Below are 18,628 nucleotides of genomic sequence, written 5' to 3'. Positions count from 1 at the left end.
TTTGCTTCATGATGCTGTGTGTTCAGCACCTATGCAGCTTTATTGGAACGATCTAAATCTTGGTTGCTTAGATTAAAGTTACATAAAAACTTCAGTTTTGGACTTTATGGCACAATTTGCCATTTTAATGTTCTATTAAAATACTAAAAGCCTTAACTTATTTGTCAAATCCAGTTAAACTCCCACTTGTAAGTTGTTCACTTTTAACATTTTTATGTAGTTTCTTTTGAGGGCATCTTTAATTTTGATTAGAGAGGAAACAAAGGAAAGTAGAAAGACCTGAATTTCAGTCTCCACAAATCAAAGGTTTGTTTGTTAGTTTATATGTATCCTAGCATAATGTAGATGCATATGTGTATAAATACTGGACACAAAGTAGTCAGAGGAATATGTAGGAACCTGTATTCAGAGCTCTTACATCCTTTACTGTCTTGTGGCAGTTGTTGGAACTTTTTTCTTTGTTTTTTTGTTTTTTGTTTTTCGAGATAGGGTTTCTCTGTGTAGCCTTTGCTGTCGTGGACTTGCTTTGTAGACCAGGCTGGCCTTGAAGTCACAGTGATTTGCCTGCCTCTGCCTCACAAGTCTGGGATGGAACATAATTTTTAATGCCAAATTTTATTTATTCTTTAACAACCACTTTTTACAAAATTCAGATCTTAGAAATTGAGAAATGTAAACTTCTTTTTTATGTACTATTGTGTGCATCAACTTACACAAGTTAGTCAGCTGTAACTTAATTGAAAAGTAAATTTGTCCAAGAGTTACCTTAATTTTTTCTTTAGTCCTGGAGTGCTGGCACATATATGTGCATGTTTTTACAGTATACACCCAGAGGCTTAAGTGCGGTTTTTAATACATGGTTTTCCTTTTTCTATTGATCTGGGCATTTTTTTTCTCTCTCTCTCTCTCTTTTAGGGTTTTTTTTTTTTTTCCCCCTCTCTTTTAGGTTTTAAGTATTCAGCTAGATTTTGTAAAAATTTGTTTACTACAAAATTTCATTGCATAAGCCATCAAATAAGTGGTTATTTCTGAATATAATATGACATTTTTATTTTAAAACTGATAAAATAAATTAGCCAACTGGGTTTTTGGTTTTTTTTTTTTTTTTTTTTTTTGCATTTCATATTTTTGAAAGTGTTCATTGAATTGGACTGACGATAATTTCTGTTACTAGCGTGGACTGTTCACATACTAGTGTTCCATGTTAGCATATTTTAAAGTTTTTAATGATACTGAGTATACTGATTGGAACTTAATCCTGGCAAAAGAGCCCGTAAAAGTCTACACATAGAATATTCAGGAAAATATAGAATTCTCCTTCTCTGCACCCTGGAAATATTACTCCAGCCTAGGCCTTGGGCATGCTGGACAGCTGTTCTGCCACCTAGCCACATACCCAGCCATCCATGTTTCTTTATTCCAAATTATATATGACAATTTGCAAAATGTTGAGAATTTGGGCTGCTTTTCATAGGCCTTGGAGTATATACAATTTCAAAACATTTCTTTCAAAATGTTTTGTGTAGGCCTAGGATTCTTAGCTATGTGTGGCAGTTCAAATTAAAAAAATGAAATTACAATTCCGTTTCTTCTTTGTACCATCTACATCTCAGGTGGCCACTGGATAACGGCTTCTGCATTGAATGGCACCTAGGACAGCACTTCCTAAAGAGCTCATGTTCTGGGGAAGGGTCCCATAATTAGTAGTCACACATCCTAAAGAAAAGTCTCCCCTCATTGTCTTTGTGCCATTAAAAATAACAGCCATCAGAATATGGATCTATTTATCTTTTTAGCAAAAGCTTATGATTGGTGATTTTTGCATCTATTTTCAGTAATTACCAGACTGATTTTGCTTCCTTGCTGTACAGGGCTGTTTTCAATATTAATTCCAAAAAGCATGCATTGAAAAGAGGTGTAGTACACAGTGCAAATCTTTAGAACTCCAGAGTTCTCTACCCCACATTTGAGGGCCATTCATATGTCTAAACTGAATCGTCCAAGGTCGGGGAAGAGTCTGTCTTTGCCGATTTGGTTCCAATGGTTGCATGAACAAAAGCACTCTGGGCATAATTGCATAGTCACTGCTGTAAATATCCTTCAAGTGTGCTGCACTAGGGAGATTTCAGTTGTGCTCTGACTTAGGAGTGTCTGTTCAGCAGGTGGCACAAAACCCCTTCCTTAAATGCAAAATGGCATTTCTGCAATCTCTGGCTGCCCTCACTTTCTGAAACTGAAACTGGAATTCTAAGCAAATTCCTGTCTAGAAATTGATCTTAAAATACTTAGTTGTCATTTTCTCTAACGCCTTTAAAATAGTCCTGTCTCTTAATATTAAGTTTGTTTTTTGTGCTACAGAATCATCCTTGAGATTTAAAAGTATTATTAACTAGAATTAAAAACAAAAACCTGGCATCTGTGTACAGGTGATCAGATGACATAAGCAGCATGGATTTAATTTGTGGCCAGTACTGATTGTAAGGAGGGAAGACTTGCTCCTTTTGTGGAATTGGCAGACTGTTTCACCACATCTGGAGCTAATAAAGTCCCTGACCACATCAGTTGTGCTTTGATCTGAGCTGAGACTGGCACAACTGCGGGGCTGTAGCTCTGCATCTGTGTTTTGCAGGCCATGGCTGAGATACCAAAAGCAAAGTTAGAACAGTGCCAGAGGGCCTCTGAGAGCCACAGACTGCAAAATGTTTCTATTGTAATGAAAACTTGAACTTGTACTAGTGTGTAAACACTAAAGCTGTTTAGGATTTTGTTTACCATCTTCATTTGTAAGGTCTGTCTTTTGGGGTGAAGGGGGCATTCTGCTTTTTTGTTTGTTTGTTTTCAAGACAGGGATTCTCTGTGTGTGTGCCCCTGACTGTTCTGGATGTTCTGTAGACCAGGCAGGTCTCAGACAAGATTAAAGGCTGTGTGCCACTATGTTCAGCTTTATCTTGTGAAGGTTTTATTCTCAAAATTTATGTACAGAGATTATTTCTAAAAGTGAGTGTTGCCTCCGAGGCCTTACTCTCGTGTTCCTGTTCAGCTTCAGCTGCAGTGTTCAGGTGCAGGTCGATATGTAGTGCACCCTGCTATGTCCTCGTCACCTTGGTCTCCTCACTGGACGTGGGAGCCATTAGTCTTTCCTTAGCAGAAGCTTATGAATCAAAGTACATGTATTTCTTTACTTTTGTCATAAAAGCAAACTTGTAAAAAGTTTTTAATCATAAGTACGTCATAACTGGCATACAAGGAATTGAAGGTACCATAGACAAATATAAATCAGCAAATGACTTTGAAATTTAAAATGAAAAATTATATACACATCAAAACTGGAACTTGTTTGTAATTCTCAGGTGTGAGGCTCACATATTTTGGGCTATAACTTGAATAGACTTATTTCTAAGTGTGCAGGTAGTAGGACAGGTTTGCAGTGGCGAGCGTGTCCTGATGCTGTCTTCTATGCCTGACTCTGGTCTGTATTTCCAGCAGAGGCCAGAAGCTCACTCTGCTTTCGGCTTTGCTTTGCTTTGCTTTGCTTTTCCAGACAGGGCTTCTCAGGGCCTTGGTTGTCCTGGACTCATTTTGTAGACCAGGCTGGCCTCGAACTCAGAGATCTGCCTGCCTCTGCCTCCCAAGTGCCCAGCTACTTTCTGGTTTTTTATGGTGTCACCTTGTCATGGGGAATTTTGTATAGACAAGGGCAAAGGACATCCAGTTATGCTAAGATTAAGAACCGAAACTTTGTTAATTTTGTTTGTTTTCTTGCTTGCTTATTTACTTATTAAAAATGGATCTCAGTCTATAGCCTAAACTAGCCTGGAACTTGCTGTGTAGATGAGGCTGGCCTGTATGGGATTGTGAATTTATGGGAATCCTCCTGCTTTAGCCTCCTAAGTCCTGAGATGACAGATGGGAACCACCATGCCGGGCTTTGGAAACTGAAACTTTAAAAAAGGAATATAGTCAAATTTCTTTCTTGAAAAAAATTTAGGCCTTTTTAGGTTGTTTGTGGAACATAGACTTCATTTTATGTAAATAATATAATTATCATTTGATTTTTAATTAAATCTCCTGTTTTGTTTTAAGGTATATGCACCATCCCCAAATTCTGATGATTTCAACCGTGAATCTCCTAGCTATCCATCTCCCAAACCACCAACCAGTATGTTCGCTAGCACTTTCTTTATGCAAGGTAAGCACTGACAAACAGTTGTTGGAGCCAGCGGAGCTGTCAGTGTGCTAGCATTAAAAGGGTGTGGAAAAGAATATCTGTGCAAAAATTTAGCCATGTAATATTCTAGGTGTGCTAATTGTAATTTATTTAAATTATCCAACAAACCTTTGGATTGATCGTCTAAATACTGACTGAGAAAATGAGCAAAGCTGCCTTGGTTTGTTTTATAATTAAAAATTATGAAAACTAGAAACAATAGTGGTTTCTCATTTGGATTATAGTTCTTTTTCATGTGTAATATCCACAATAGGAAGAATAATAGTGAAAACTGAGTGAAACATGTTAACAGAGAAAAGGTGTTGCACTTTTTCTAATTGTTGTCTGACAGATCATTTTTACTTGCTCTCCTGTGGTTTGGTCTGGTGGGAGGTGTGTATATGGGAGCACAGGACGTTATTATATAAGTGGCTCCCTGACCCTGCTGTGGTTGAAGTCACTGCTGACGTCTCATTTGAAGTGTCACTAAGAATGGCACTTTTTACCTAGGCTTGCTGTATCAGAAACCTCTCCATTCCGCATTTTCAGAATGTCTGATATGATGTGTGTTGTCTATTATAAGCTAAGACCTTTGGTAGAACATTGAACCAAAAGTCCAAACTGTCCCCAGATTTTACGTGTATATAACCTTTCTTGGTATGAATTATATAATTACATATCTTTTGAGGATTGTTATAATGACCTACTTATTACAGTTTGTGCTATTTTTTTTTCTTACTATAAAAGTTACTTCTTTCTAAATAGTAATTTTGGAGCTAGAGGGAAGAAAACCTGATAGACTCTTAGGTTGGAAGGGGGAAGTAGCCGGGCGTGGTGGGGCACGCCTTTAACCCCAGCTCTCGGGAGGACGAGGCAGGCAGATTGCTGTGTAGGCCAACCTGGTCTACAAAGTGAGTCCGGGACATCCAAGGAAAAACCCTGTCTTGAAAAACTAATAAAAAAGAAAAAGGAAACAGGGAATACTGTCTGCAGGTGTGGAGTTTGTTTCTGTTGCTGTGATAAAGTACCCTGACTTAGAAAAGACTTTTAAAAAAGACTTAGAAAAGAGCCGCAATCCATCCCAGCAGGGAAGTCAGGGCCATGAGACTACAGACAGCAGAGGGAGATGCATGCCTGTGGCACCTGCTCAGCCCACTGTCTCTTCACCCTTAAAAAACTCAGGACATGGACAATAAAATGGTGGTACCTTTCACATCCTATTAGCCCGTCCAGGCATGCCCTCAACCTGTCCAGTCTAGGCAGTTCCTCACTGAAGTACTTTTCCCACACAGTTCTAGATTGCAGCAACACTTGCTATTTATTTTTCCTTTTATCGTAGATGGGACCCACAGTTCTTCTGACCTTTGGAGTTCATCAAACGGGATGAGCCAGCCTGGTTTTGGTGGAATCCTGGGGACCTCCACTTCCCACATGTCTCAGTCCAGTAGTTATGGCAGCCTTCACTCACACGACCGCTTGGTAGGCTATCAAACAGTATTGTGTTTTCACATGTTTCTTTTTGTATATAATTTAGTTAGGCCAAAACTTTCAACTTTGAAGTATTTATAGGCATACTTTACTGTGGCCTTTTTCCATGTGATGGCCCCACCATGGTAAGTGCTAATTTGTCACATATCATGCTCGTTTTAACATTTTATACAGGTTAAAATGTCCAGTGTATATTCATATTATTCGGAAAATACATGCTTTTTATTATTTATGTGTTGGGGGGAGTGAGTGAGTAAGCAACATGCGAATGAGGACTAAAGCCTTTGCACACACTAGGCAAGCACTCCACCCCTGAGCAGTGTCGCCTTCAGAAGACTGATAAATCATGTCTCTTTTCCCCTTTTCCTAGAGTTATCCTCCGCACTCAGTGTCACCAACCGACATAAACACGAGTCTTCCGCCAATGTCCAGCTTCCACCGTGGTAGCACCAGCAGCTCACCGTATGTTGCCGCCTCACATACTCCTCCCATCAATGGATCAGACAGCATTCTAGGTGAGCTTCTGGGTTAAGAAACCTTCCTAGCGGGGCATGGTAGCACACCCCTTTAATCCCAGCACTCAGGAGGCAGAGGCAGGTGGCTCCCTGTGAGTTTTAGGCCAGCCTGGACTACAAAGTGAGTCCAAGACAGCCAGGGCTGTTACACAGAGAAACCCTGTCTCAAAAAACCAAAAAGAAAAGAAGAAGAAGAAAAAAAAACTTCCTAATCCTAATTTGAGAGTTTCGTTGAGATCCATTTTATTCAGGACAATATCTAGGATTTAGTTTAAATAAAGATGAAAGATGAATAATTAATCTTTAAGTTTCATTAATCAAAAAACTAATAAGGAACTCATCTTTATATTTATAGATTGTTAAATACAGCACATAGAATGTTTCCTGACTCACTGTGATATGTAAGGTCACAAGCCAGGTACCCTTACAGTGACAGATAAATGCTTAAGAAAAAAAAAGTAGCATTCCTGCTTCTCTCCTTGACTTGTTTACCTATTTGAACCATCCAGGAACCAGAGGGAATGCTGCTGGAAGCTCACAGACCGGTGATGCACTTGGAAAGGCTTTGGCATCTGTAAGTACTGGATTTACACATTCTACTGAATGAATTGTGTACTAATGAACTAAGGCCTAGATTTTGTGGACTGTGAATGTTGTATTTACAACACTTTTGACATTATTACCCATTTAAGAGCTGTTTTCTGTTTATATTGGTACTTACTATCAAAGTAGTTCTTAATAACACCTGTCTCACTCATACCTGTAAGAACTGTATTTATAGCTTCATTTCAGTATGTCTTAATTTAAGTGGAACAGATACAGGTAAAACAAGGGGAATTTGGGGAACTATATGAGGTTTAAGTACTCAGTGGCCCACTTAAATCAGTGGAGCCAAGAAAGAAAATCTAACTCGCCTAATATGAAGGGAAAGCCTTTATACAAGGGCTTTCCAAGATAGAAAACACATTCATTTATTTATTTATCTACATATCTACCTATCTATCTATTTATTTATTTATCCAAAGGGGGGGGGGATCAGCTACAGCTGATTCACCAAAAAAAACAGGGAGTGGGTCTCAGAATCATTAAAAGACTTGTGCTAAAGTGAATGATACAATTCAAAGAGATTTTATAATATGGTACAGCTAGTCTTTATCACATCAAAATAATTGGGACAACAATGATTATAGTTTAATATATCTGACTCTTAAAATGTTAAAATTAATTTGGAATGCTAAAGCCAAAAAAGAGAAAAGGACATTTATTAATTATCTATAAAGATTCAAATCTAGCCAGGTGTGATGATGTGCACCTTTAACCCCAGGATACAGAGGCAGGCTGATCTCTTTGAGTTCAAGGCCAGCCTGGTTTACAAAGTAAGTCCAGAACAGCCACACAGAGAAGCCCTGTCTGGGCATGGGGGTAAAAAAGATTCAAATCTAATTATTCAAATTCAAATTATGCTTTCTGCCTCATTAAATTTCTCTTTAGACTTGTTTTTTGGTTGGTTGGGTTTTATTTTTGTTTTTTTCCCTTCAAGCAGTATTCCTCCTAGAATTCCAGAATTGTCTTATATTTTTTCCATAGTACAGTGAATTTTCTTAAACAGTTATTGTTGATAGGGAAGTAGAACTCTGATATGTGCCTAGTAGTGAGCAGGTGTTGAGCTCTTGAAGAAAGAACTTCCTTTATTGTTTAAGTACATAAGCCTTTCTCTGTAACTTTTAAGTATGAGTTTCTTGAGAAATGAAACCAAGTCAAACTCTTCTACTACATAGTAGAGCCCTGCACACAGTGGAGCCCAGGAACTGTTTGCTGGACTCCATTGGAACATACATGATAATTAATGGCACACACCCATGGAAGCGATCTGCTGTGGTTAGTGTGCTTTCTTGTTGCTTATGCTACACTAAGCCTGTCCATGCCGTTTCACTTAATCCTCAAGAAAACCCTGTAAGGTTGGCATTATTATCCCCACATTACAGGTGGGGAACTGAGGCTTAAAGGTTAAGTGACTTGAGCTCAAAGGATTAAGTAGTTCGCCCTGGGGGTCACTAGCTAGTAAGGAAGTGCTCATACACAGTGGACCCCACATCTAACCAGCCTCAGGCTGTCCCTCTTCACTGTTGTGTATGTCTAGGAAATTGTGCTCTAGGGACTGTCTTAGAGGTGTGCGAGATGATTAGTCATCTCTACATTTTTTTCTGGCTTTATTCCTTGAAGAAAACTTTGTGTATACGAAGAAAATTACTTGAGTATTTGATTGGCATACCATGTTCTGCCTGCTCGTTTTAGGAGATCCAGGAGCAGATAGTTCCTTTACATGTAAGGGACAAGTAACATTTGACTCTTAATAGTAAGCAAATTTTTAAAATAAAACCTCCATTTGGGAGTCATTTTCCTCCACAGGCTTCTGTTTTGTTTTGTGTTTCTGAGAAAAATGTATATATGTAAAAAACCAACATATTATGGGCAGACAAGACTTTGTGATGTCCTCAGTGATTCTTCAGGCTTACTTTAGTTAGCCTGGCATCCTTAATTTTCCTTCCATATTATGAACTGTATACTAGACAAACTAGGATGGCATTTTGGGGGAAAAATTCAAATTCACTCTGAGTGGAAGCTAGGAAGAAATGTTTAATCTAGCTAGTGGGTGGGCTTTGGTTGTCATGGAAACTCACTTCTGTCATTCTGTGTTGTTGCTAGGTGGGAACAACCAGGTCATTCCACAAATCATTTCTGTCATAGCTGAGGGCGATGCATTCCATCTGCATCCATCATCTGCAGACCCTCATGTGCACACTCCCTGTCCCTTCCTTCAGCCTTTCCCCCATACCTCCCTAACAATTTTGTTTCTCCAACTTTCCTTGTAGAGTCCCATGCTCATTAACAATGTTTAGTGTTTAAAATATACTTTAAAAAACAAAACAACAACAACAAACAGTGAATTGTCTGGTGATTGGAAGAATTAGGAGAAATGATAAGAAACATAAGGAGAGACCAGGTTTGGTGGCACACGCCTTTAGTCCCAGCACTTGGGAGGCAGAGGCGGGTGGATCGATGTGCGTTCAAGGCCAGCCTGGTCTACAAAGTGACTCAGGGTAGTCAAGGCTACACAGAGAAACACTGTCTCAAAAAAGAAAAGGAAATTTAAGGAGGATTACATTTGAGAATTTGACATGCATATCAGAATTTTATATTAAGTATTACAGATATGTAGATTGTGGTGTCTTTTTAATATAATATAGCATCTACTTTTGATGGGAAAACACTGCTGTTGTCATTAGAAGTTAATTCTAGTTCCCCAGTTGCCTTAGAAGGTCTTTCATGTGTGAAACACCAGAGGGTACAACCTTTGTTCTTCAGTTTAGGTATTAAAGAACACGCAGAATGCTGCGTGATTAAACATGTAAGGCCAGATAATGCATTTGCAAAGGTTCCTTTATTTTAGGTTTAAGCCTGGATAATTGTGGTCTTAATCTCAGGATAGCAAGAAAGAGAATTGTACATGAAGGTATTTACACAAAGTCCCTAAAGCCCTGTGGATTGTGCACTAGTTTAGATAATAGACATGGGTAGATAGAAGGAAAGGAAAAAGCTGTGTGTCCCTGAACATTTGCCAGACAATCACCCTTTAAGACTGTGCCCATGGAGAGTTATATGGAGGAAGAAACATCTGGTTTATTTCAGTGCTTAATACCATATCAAAACATTCAGTCTTTAATTTAGAAGAGATCAAACGAGAGGACTGTTTAACTTTGTTGATTATATCAGACTTCTTTGTGATAATTTATGTTTTGATTTCTGTGAGCCAGGGAGAGAAGAGGAGAGGGAGAATGTGTGTGTTTTAATCTAGATAGTTAAATGGTCAGTAGTCTCTAACAAAAGAAAAGAAAATCCAGGGAAGTTGACGTTTAGAAGTAATTCATGAAATAAGGTTCTTTGTTCCTTAGACTCAATAACATTAGCATGATAAAGATTAGCTGAAATGTGCAAAAGCGTCAGTGTTTAAAACCCTGGGCTCTCAGTTCTAGGCTTGGGCCTGGAGCTCTCCATTGTTTCTTTTTGTCTGAGGCTCTTTTCATCAGCCCCTGGCTTTATTGGCACCCTACTGATTGGAATGGACCGTGACTGATAGGAGGAGGAGCCTCATTTGTTGCAGTAAGATGAGGAATATTACCGTGTAAGCCTGGCAGAAGGTACTGAGAGTTATTCATCATTGGCCTTTTACCCGTGGGTGCCTGTGGCTGCATGTAGAATCAGCTTGCACTTTGTTCCTGCCACAGACTCCTAAGTCACTACCACTTCCATTCTTAAAGTGAAGTTTTTCTTCTTTAAACACCAATACTGGGGTCCGTTCAAGCCAGAAAACAGAAAGAAATCTTCGTTTAGAACAGTCTTTGTCAAAAAAAAAAAAAAAAAAAAAAGCCTGGTGTTTATGATTTCTAAAGAAACCGTGGTTTTTATGAAATAATGTAATTTGGTTGTATTTGGGTGATAGGCTGAGCCTGCAGAGATACAGGGTGGTGGAGTGATCTGCCACCCACGAGGCTTCAGTGTGCTAGCAAGGCCACCTTCTCTTCCTCCCCACGTGTGTGTTCTCTTTATGAGAGTTTTTGGTTTTGTTTTTTTAAAAGGTTGGGGCGCATAAACATGCCACTCATGTGGAGGTCAGAGGAAGCTTTCAGGAATCTTCTCTTTCCAGGTGGATCCTGGAGATCAAACTGAGCCACCTCACCTGCCCCGCCCATGAATAACTTTTTTTTTTAATGTAAATAAAGAAACCGCAAGTGTGGTGGGTAAATTGTGAAAAATGTAAAAATGGAGAAGCTTCTTTTGGAAAAGATACATTTTAGTATGGCTTCTCTTTACACCACGATTCTCAAAAGCTCACAGCTGTTTTGAGTATAGGAGTGGAACATTCTCCTGTCACTCAAGATAGTGATCGCACATGACTCTGCAGTATAACCTCTGTTTTCTTTGACATAAAGGAACTCCCACCAGCATTTGGCATGCTTTGGGCTTGCTCCACTGAAAGGCGGAAGCTTGAGAATTGGCAATCCATTCACACCCTCGGAAGCCTGTGGCAGCCCTAAGTGTGAGATACACGTAGCTTAGAACTTTAACATTAATTCTCAGCAACCACAGAACCTCTCACCACATAATTGTTCTCGAAGCTTGTGCCATAGTATGGATTTGGAGTGAGGACATCTATAACAAATCCTTTCATTTTCTTATTTCTGTTCATTGCTCCCCATTATCTAAGTACTAAAAAATAAATTCCACCATTTAAAGAATCTCCTTATTGATAAGTATTATAGAAAATTTCACATGCAGTTTATCACTTATTAAAATCTCAGTGCTGGGAAGACAGACAAAAGGCTCCCCGGGGCTCGGCCAGCCAGAGATCCAGGCCAGCGAGAGACCCTGTCTCTAAAAGAAGGCGGACAGCTGCTGAGGAACAACTCCTGAGGTTGTCCTGGCCTCCACACCCCTGCACACACAGATTTAAAGTGGTGTGAGAATGGTGTGTGCTTCTCCCAGAAACTGAGAATTGTGAATATTCTATCTACAGAGAGACGAGCAGAGGTCCAAATGAAAGAGGAGCACAGACCAAAATAGAGGCGGGGAGGCTAGGGAGCGGAGTGGCAGCTCACCGAGTGTGTAACCAAAGAATCATTACCAAGCCTCAAACTGCAGGTCACTAGAGGAGAAAGGGGGTACTCTGGACTCTGGGGAATCCTTTAAGGGAACTGGAGAGCAGGAGAGAAGGGGCATAGGTAACCCCAAAGCCAGAACTCACTCCAGTGGGAATCACTATCATCCCTCACCACTTGTAGCACAGCAGTGACTAGGCAAGCCTTCAGAGTAAGAGACAGAAAATGCAAGGCTGAGAACACCCTGAAGTGCCAGCAAAGAAGTAGGAGCTGTGGGCTGCCACAAAGGTGGTGTTTCTCCAGCGCTTTCACGGTTGCTTCTCACAGGGGACTCAGCGAGGCAAACTAATCTGTGAGTGCAGTTTGTGAATATTTTCTTAATTATCTGCACCATCAGTGTATTTATTCTGCCCTGTCTCGTCAGTGTTGTATTATATACTTTGTGAAGTTAGCATTGGTTGCTCATAAAAAGTACAGTTTACTCTTGAAGATGCAATGATTTACAATGGAGTTGAGACATGTTTGTAAAAATTGTAGTGCCCTTTGAAAGATAGTTTACTTTTTATGGTATATAATCATTGACGCTATAACAGAGAAGTAACTTTTTAAAGGACTAAGGGGCATATATTAATATCTTCTTTGGTTAGCTTTTTAGAAAGAGAACAAAACAAAACAAAAACCTGTTTTTCAAAGACACACACTCAGCCCAGCATGGTGGTGCACGCCAGTAATCCCAGCACTCAGGGAGGCAGAGGCAGACAGATCTATGTGAGTTAGGGGCCAGCCTGGTCTACAAAGCAAGCCAGCCCAGGACAGCCAGGGCTACACAGAAATACCCTGTTTCAGGGTTTAAAAATATGTCTGTCTGTCTCTCCCCCCCCCCCCCCCCCGTCTCCCCCTCCCTACCTCTCTCGTCCCTCCTTCTCTCTCTCTTTCTCTCCCCATCCTCCTTCCCCTCCCCTCTCCCAGGCAGGGTTTGTCTGTATAGCCCTGGCTGTCCTATCCTGGAACTCGCTCTGTAGATCAAGCTGGCTTCAAACTCAGTCTGCCTCTGCCTTCTGAGTGATAGGATTAGAGGCATGCACCACCACTGCCCACACAGCTTCTCAGAAACTTTCATTGTTGTTGTTGTTTTGCCTGTGCTTTTTGTTGTTTGTTTGTTTGTTTGGGGGTGGGAAGGTGGGGGAGGTAGGATGGTTTGAGACAGGTCTCTCTATGTAGCCTTGGTGTCCTGGAATTCAATATGTAGACCAGGCTTGCCTTGAATTCACAGAGATCCACCTACCTGGACCTCCCAAGTACTGAGATTAAAGTTGTGTACCACCATGCCTGGCTTAGAGACCATTCTAAGTTCTAAGGGCCAGGCTTGGTGGGCACATCTGCAACTCCAGAACTTGCAGGCTAAGTCAAAAGGATCACAAAGGATCCCAAATTCAAAGTCTGTCTGTGCCTGTCAGGATCCTGATTACCTAACATAGACCCTGACTCAAAACTACCTAAAAGACCTCATCTTTTTTTTTTTTTTTAAGTATTTTTGTGAGATTATCATTTTTTATGTTACTTAGATGGTATATTCTTTAAAGACTGTTTACTTTTCAGATACCTTAACTTTATGATAATTTTTTTTATTTTAAGGCAAAGACTCACCTCAAATATGGGTAGACCTGTCACACAGTATGTAGCCCAGGTTGGCCTTAAAGTTGCAGTCTCACATCTGCCTCCCAAGTATTAGTTGCAGGTGTGGAGACTATGCTCTCCATGGCCTGTAGCTGTCGAGCCCATGCTGCCTTTGAACTTTGACCCTTCTGCCTCTGCCTCCCAAGCGCTGGTGATGGCAGAGGTGTGCCCGTACCCAACCCCATATCTTGATTTTCTGCTAATACTTAGAAACTTCTCAGCTACAATAATATTAATTCTTGAGAAACCTTGTCTTGAAAAACAAAATGAGAAGAAAGAAAGAAGTACATACCTGTGTTATTCCTCGCACGTTTTGAAATTGTATAAAATTTTTGGTTCTAGCTTAAAAACTGAAGCTAGTTACAAAGTAGTGTACAGTTTGATGGAAAATGTTTTCACTGTGAGCCTTGGGGGTGGTATGACTGAGATCACAAAAACTGCTCCATGAATGGGTTTGTATTTTTGCTGCTATCACATTCTGATATATACATATATATCTTATTTTCCGGTTAGATTTATTCTCCTGACCATACAAGCAGTAGTTTTCCATCAAACCCATCAACACCAGTGGGATCTCCTTCACCTCTCACAGGTGGGTTTCTCTTTTATTCATAACACGTGCAAATCTTCTACTTTGAAATAATTCTGATTCAACAAAATTTCAATAAAATTCTCTTTCAACTATGAAAAGATAATTCTGATTTTGACAGTAGCCATTTAATCAGAAACTGCCCCTGGAGTTCATTCTGAAGAAATATTGCTCATCTTGAATTATTTATGCGTATCTTCCTAGGTTTTTAAATAATTTGTAATGGTTTCCAATAGCAATTGTTGTAGCTGGGTGGTGGTGGTGCACACTTTTAATCCTAGCACTCAGGGGGTAGAGACAGGCAGATCTCTTATGAGTCCAAGACCAGTGGTGTGGTCTACAGGGTGAGTTCCAGGACAGCCAGGGCTATACAGGGAAACTCTGCTGGGAGGAGGAGGAGGGGCCCTTCAAGATTCAAGGCTACTAGTTCATTATTTCACATTTTTATATGAAAACTTATCAGGGATTGTATGGGTTTTCTGCTGAGAAAAAGACTGTGTTGTGGATGAGCAGCATTAATGGAGCTGTCTAAATGGTTCGCTTTGTTTTCCTTCCTCCTGATTTTTAACTTTAATTTGACAAGTTCTAGAACTATCCTATGAGATGAGTTTGTTGAGCTACTGTAATTATAAGTGGTCATTTCTTACTAGGATTAAGTAAAGTATGTGAATATATCTTTCAAGCAATAATTTTAAAACTTTACCCATATTTTTCTAAGCAACATTTGCTGAGGAAAAATCTGTTTGCTTTGAACAGAGATGTTATTAGACAACTGAGTGAGGTGCCACATCCTCTCAACACCAGTCAGCTGAGGCCACAGATCTAGTGTGGCGGGGGTTTTTATGAAGCATTTGTGTTGTGCTGGGTTTCTTGAAGTCCCAGCTTTTGCTGTCACCTATGCTTTGTGTTAGCCCTACGTCTCCCCTCAGTCACATTCCAGGATGGCCGTGTTGAGCTCCAGCAGCTGCTCTTGGCTAGTAGCAGGCTATGCCAGTTTTTCAGACTTCCTGGCTTCAGCTGTCTAGTCAGTGTTACGCAGCTGTTGCCCACACAGGCGAGATGATGAAAGACGCATTGACTTCGAGTTGTTGTCTAACAGCTGAAGTTAACGGGGGAATGATGTGACTTAGCCCTGCTCACTGTCCTGGCACTGTTTACCAAAATCCTCTGCATGATTTTTGCCACAGCCTGTTTTTGCACTTTGTTATCTGACCTGTCTGCCTTTCTTGCACTTACTAATCATGGGAGAGGAACCTGGAGCTCAGCGTGAGTGAAACTGAGGATGGCACAAGTCAAGTCTGAGTCTCCATTGATAAGTGAGGTTTAGCTGGTGATGCTTTTTTGAGACAAGATTTCTCTGTGTAGCCTTGGCTGTCCCGGACTCACTCTGTAGACCAGGCTGGCCTCAGACTCACAGAGATCCGCCTGCCTCTGCCTCCGAGTGCTGGGATTACTTACAGGCGTGTGCCACCACGCCCAGCTGGTGATGCTCTTTTCCCTGTATCTCAGATAACTGCCTCCTGAGTGCTGGGAGTACAGGCGTGCGCCACCACGCCCAGCTGGTGATGCTCTTTTCCCTGTATCTCAGATAACTGCCTCCCAAGTGCTGGGATTACAGGCGTGCACCACCACGCTCAGCTGATGATGCTCTTTTCCCTGTATCTCAGATAACTAATCAAAATGTAGACTGCTGACTGAATAGTGTTGGTGGGCCTGCTTTGAATTTAGCAGCCATAGAGAACCATTTCACATAATGCTGCTGAAACACCAAATTAGGATGCACTTATAAAGCTGCACCTCCTGTTTCTCTGCCTAGTGTGCTTGTCTCTACTTCCCTTGTGTACATGGAACAGCAGGCAGAGGGCGGCAGGAAAAGCACTCTGTGGTAAATGCTCAAAGTCAAAGGAAAGGAAGCATAAACCTGAGCTCCTGTTTGTAAAGATTGCTTTGTGCCTTTTATGGCCTTGACCTGTTACCTGGAATGAGTGGGTTGTCCCCAGTTAGTCCTGTTCCCTATGCCTGATCAACGTCAGTATAGGATCTGTGAGGATAGACACACAGGCAGCTTTATGGCTGCCATTCTTGAGTAAATGTACCTCATCTTTCTCCAGAACTTTCCAAACCAGGAGCATACATTTTTCTCTCAAGCACTTGTGAGGAAGCTTCTAAGGCATTGTACTAACTAAGAAGCTTAAGCTAGAAAGAAAAGGAGCTCTGGTCCCTGCTACCTGGAATAGTAAAGAGCATTTTTTTTCTTAAGGTATTGGGTAACATTGAGACAAAGTGTCACTACATATGAGCCTTGGCTAGTCTGGAACTTGGTATGAAGAACTCGGAGATCTGCCTGCCTCTGCCTCCCCAAGTCCTGGGCTTAAAGGCCTGGTAGCATTTGTTTTTAAGTGACAAGAAGCCCATAGCAGGTGAGCTGTAATCTTAATATAGTGTCCCTGCTCAGCTTTACAATACCACAAACAGTATCCAGAAGAAGAAAAAGACCTTTTTTTCTTTTGTCTCTTAAGAAATCTTGTCCAGAACCCTCTCCTTAGTCTCATGTTTCAATGGTCAATACTGCCTCAGTTACCTTCATCTGAAATAGAACTGACATGTTTACCTTAGGTGATAGGACTTATCCAGAGTTGGGATAGATTTATTCTCTCATGTAATCCGGACAAAACAGGCCCCCCCTTTCTCCTCTTGAACAAATTCAGGATTTTAGCAACAAAGTGAAAGAGAAACGGCTGAGCCCACTGTGGTTTAGGAAGTAGCACAGCACTCATATTAGAAGGGTATGTTCAGTATGGGGACTTGGGAGGCAGACAAGCAAAACGTTCCTTGACTTTCTTTACCTTCGTTTGAGATGTAGATGGGAAAATTCGGTAATGTGGGGCCAGGTAGCAGTCCTCAGAACCTTACATTAAAAGTTGAGTCTAAGAGCCAGGCAATGGTGGTGCATATCTTTAATCCCAGCACTCAGAGAAGCAGAGGCAGGAGGATTACTGTGAGTTGGAGGCCAGCGTGATCTATAAAGTGAGTCCAGGACAGCCAAGGCTACACAGGGAAACCCTGTCAGGGTTGGGGGGTGCAGGGGAGTGGAGTCTAGGTTTATGTATGTTAGTTTAATCAAAACCTTCGTGTGTGTCATCTGTGAGCACGCTCAGTGTTGAATCATTTGCTTGACTTCAGCAGCTCACCAGTTGAGTTGTGAAAATAAATTGACTCCGAGTTGTGGTCGTTAGGCACAGGTTTCATGAAGTGGATTTTAATAGAGGAAAAGCAGCTTTTGTGTGTACAAAGGGAAAAGCGACTCAGATCTGGTCATGTGCCTGTCCTCTTCATCTAGTCATGTGTGGCAGCGTGTGGCGGAAGCCCACGAAGTTTAGGGTGAGATTACAAAGAGAAACTACTGGGGTTCTGGAGTAAGACAAATAACTGGAAGCCAAGTGTTGTACACACTTTTAATCCTAGTATTCAAGATGTAGAAGGCAAGTGGATCTCTATGAGTGTGAGACCAGCCTGGTCTACATAGCAAGTTCTAAGCCTGCCAAGAGTACAAAGTAAGACAGTGTCTCAGAAACAAGAGAGAGAATTAATAAAGCCTAGACGTACCCTTAGCTATACAGGAGAGAATACACATTCTCTTAATTTATGAACCAGTTCTGCTGAGTGAAGTCACCCCTAAGCCCTAGTGAGAATAAGAGCAAATCAGAAACATTGCATAAATTTAGATGTGACCAAATCTTTCCAGAAATAATTCTGCTCTAACCCTAGACACCACCCTAGCTCGCTGACTAAAAAGGTTTGATAAATTTCAGTAAATAAATGTGCTGTAATCTTTCTTTACTAAAATCTACATTTTAGAGTGGCTACTTAGTAAACAAACAACCATATGACAGTTAAATTATTTCCCATAAGTACACGCTCTCCCTGTGGCCACTGCCAAACATCTAGTGATATGCTGGGGGAGGGAGGACAGCCTATTCTAAGTCATACCAAAACTTCCAGCCTTTGAACTATTCATTTTCTCTATTCTCCTGTATGCAAGAGTTGATAATTACATACTAGAGGTACCAGTATGACTCTAAATTTAACATATATATTTTACTCTCATGCTAATTTTACAAAGAGATGAAGCTACAGCTCTGTCTGGTATCAGATGCATGCTCACTAGTATTATGGTCTGTGTCTAGAATCTGACTTCAGCCCCACTCAGAGCTCTCACCGACAGCTAATAAAACACCAGTGTTCCAAGAATGCCAAGATTTTGATAATTTACCCTACCTTGTTATTATTAATTATTACATTATTAATCTATACACAGAAGGAGATGGTATTAATAATGTTCCATTAGCCAGAACGACATTCAACTTGGTGGCATGCTTTCATATTTCTTAAGATCATCTTTATAAATAAAGCAGATTAAGATAAAACTGATTGGGTTTTTTTCTTTCTTGTTTTATTTTTGTGTGTACCTCAAGTAAAGGATCAAACCCAGAGA

The 18,628-nt window shown here is 40.6% G+C and overlaps 1 protein-coding gene across 9 annotated transcripts in view; it reads left to right on the top strand.

The window, feature by feature from the left end:
- The window catches only part of Tcf12 (transcription factor 12), a 259,675-nt gene that overhangs the window by 217,320 nt on the left and 23,727 nt on the right, over positions 1-18,628 (top strand). For all 9 annotated transcript variants that reach the window (XM_051140062.1, XM_051140064.1, XM_051140061.1 and 6 more), the window contains 5 exons: positions 4,084-4,189; positions 5,547-5,686; positions 6,066-6,210; positions 6,720-6,784; positions 14,058-14,136. In XM_051140062.1, the coding sequence (XP_050996019.1) occupies positions 4,084-4,189; positions 5,547-5,686; positions 6,066-6,210; positions 6,720-6,784; positions 14,058-14,136 (535 nt within the window). The remainder of the gene's footprint in view (positions 1-4,083; positions 4,190-5,546; positions 5,687-6,065; positions 6,211-6,719; positions 6,785-14,057; positions 14,137-18,628) is intronic.

This window comes from Acomys russatus, chromosome 32 (assembly GCF_903995435.1).
Source record: "Acomys russatus chromosome 32, mAcoRus1.1, whole genome shotgun sequence".
In the NCBI taxonomy this organism is placed as follows: Eukaryota; Metazoa; Chordata; class Mammalia; order Rodentia; family Muridae; genus Acomys; species Acomys russatus.
Note: the sequence above shows the minus strand (reverse complement) of the source record. Positions and strands in the feature narration are given on the sequence as shown.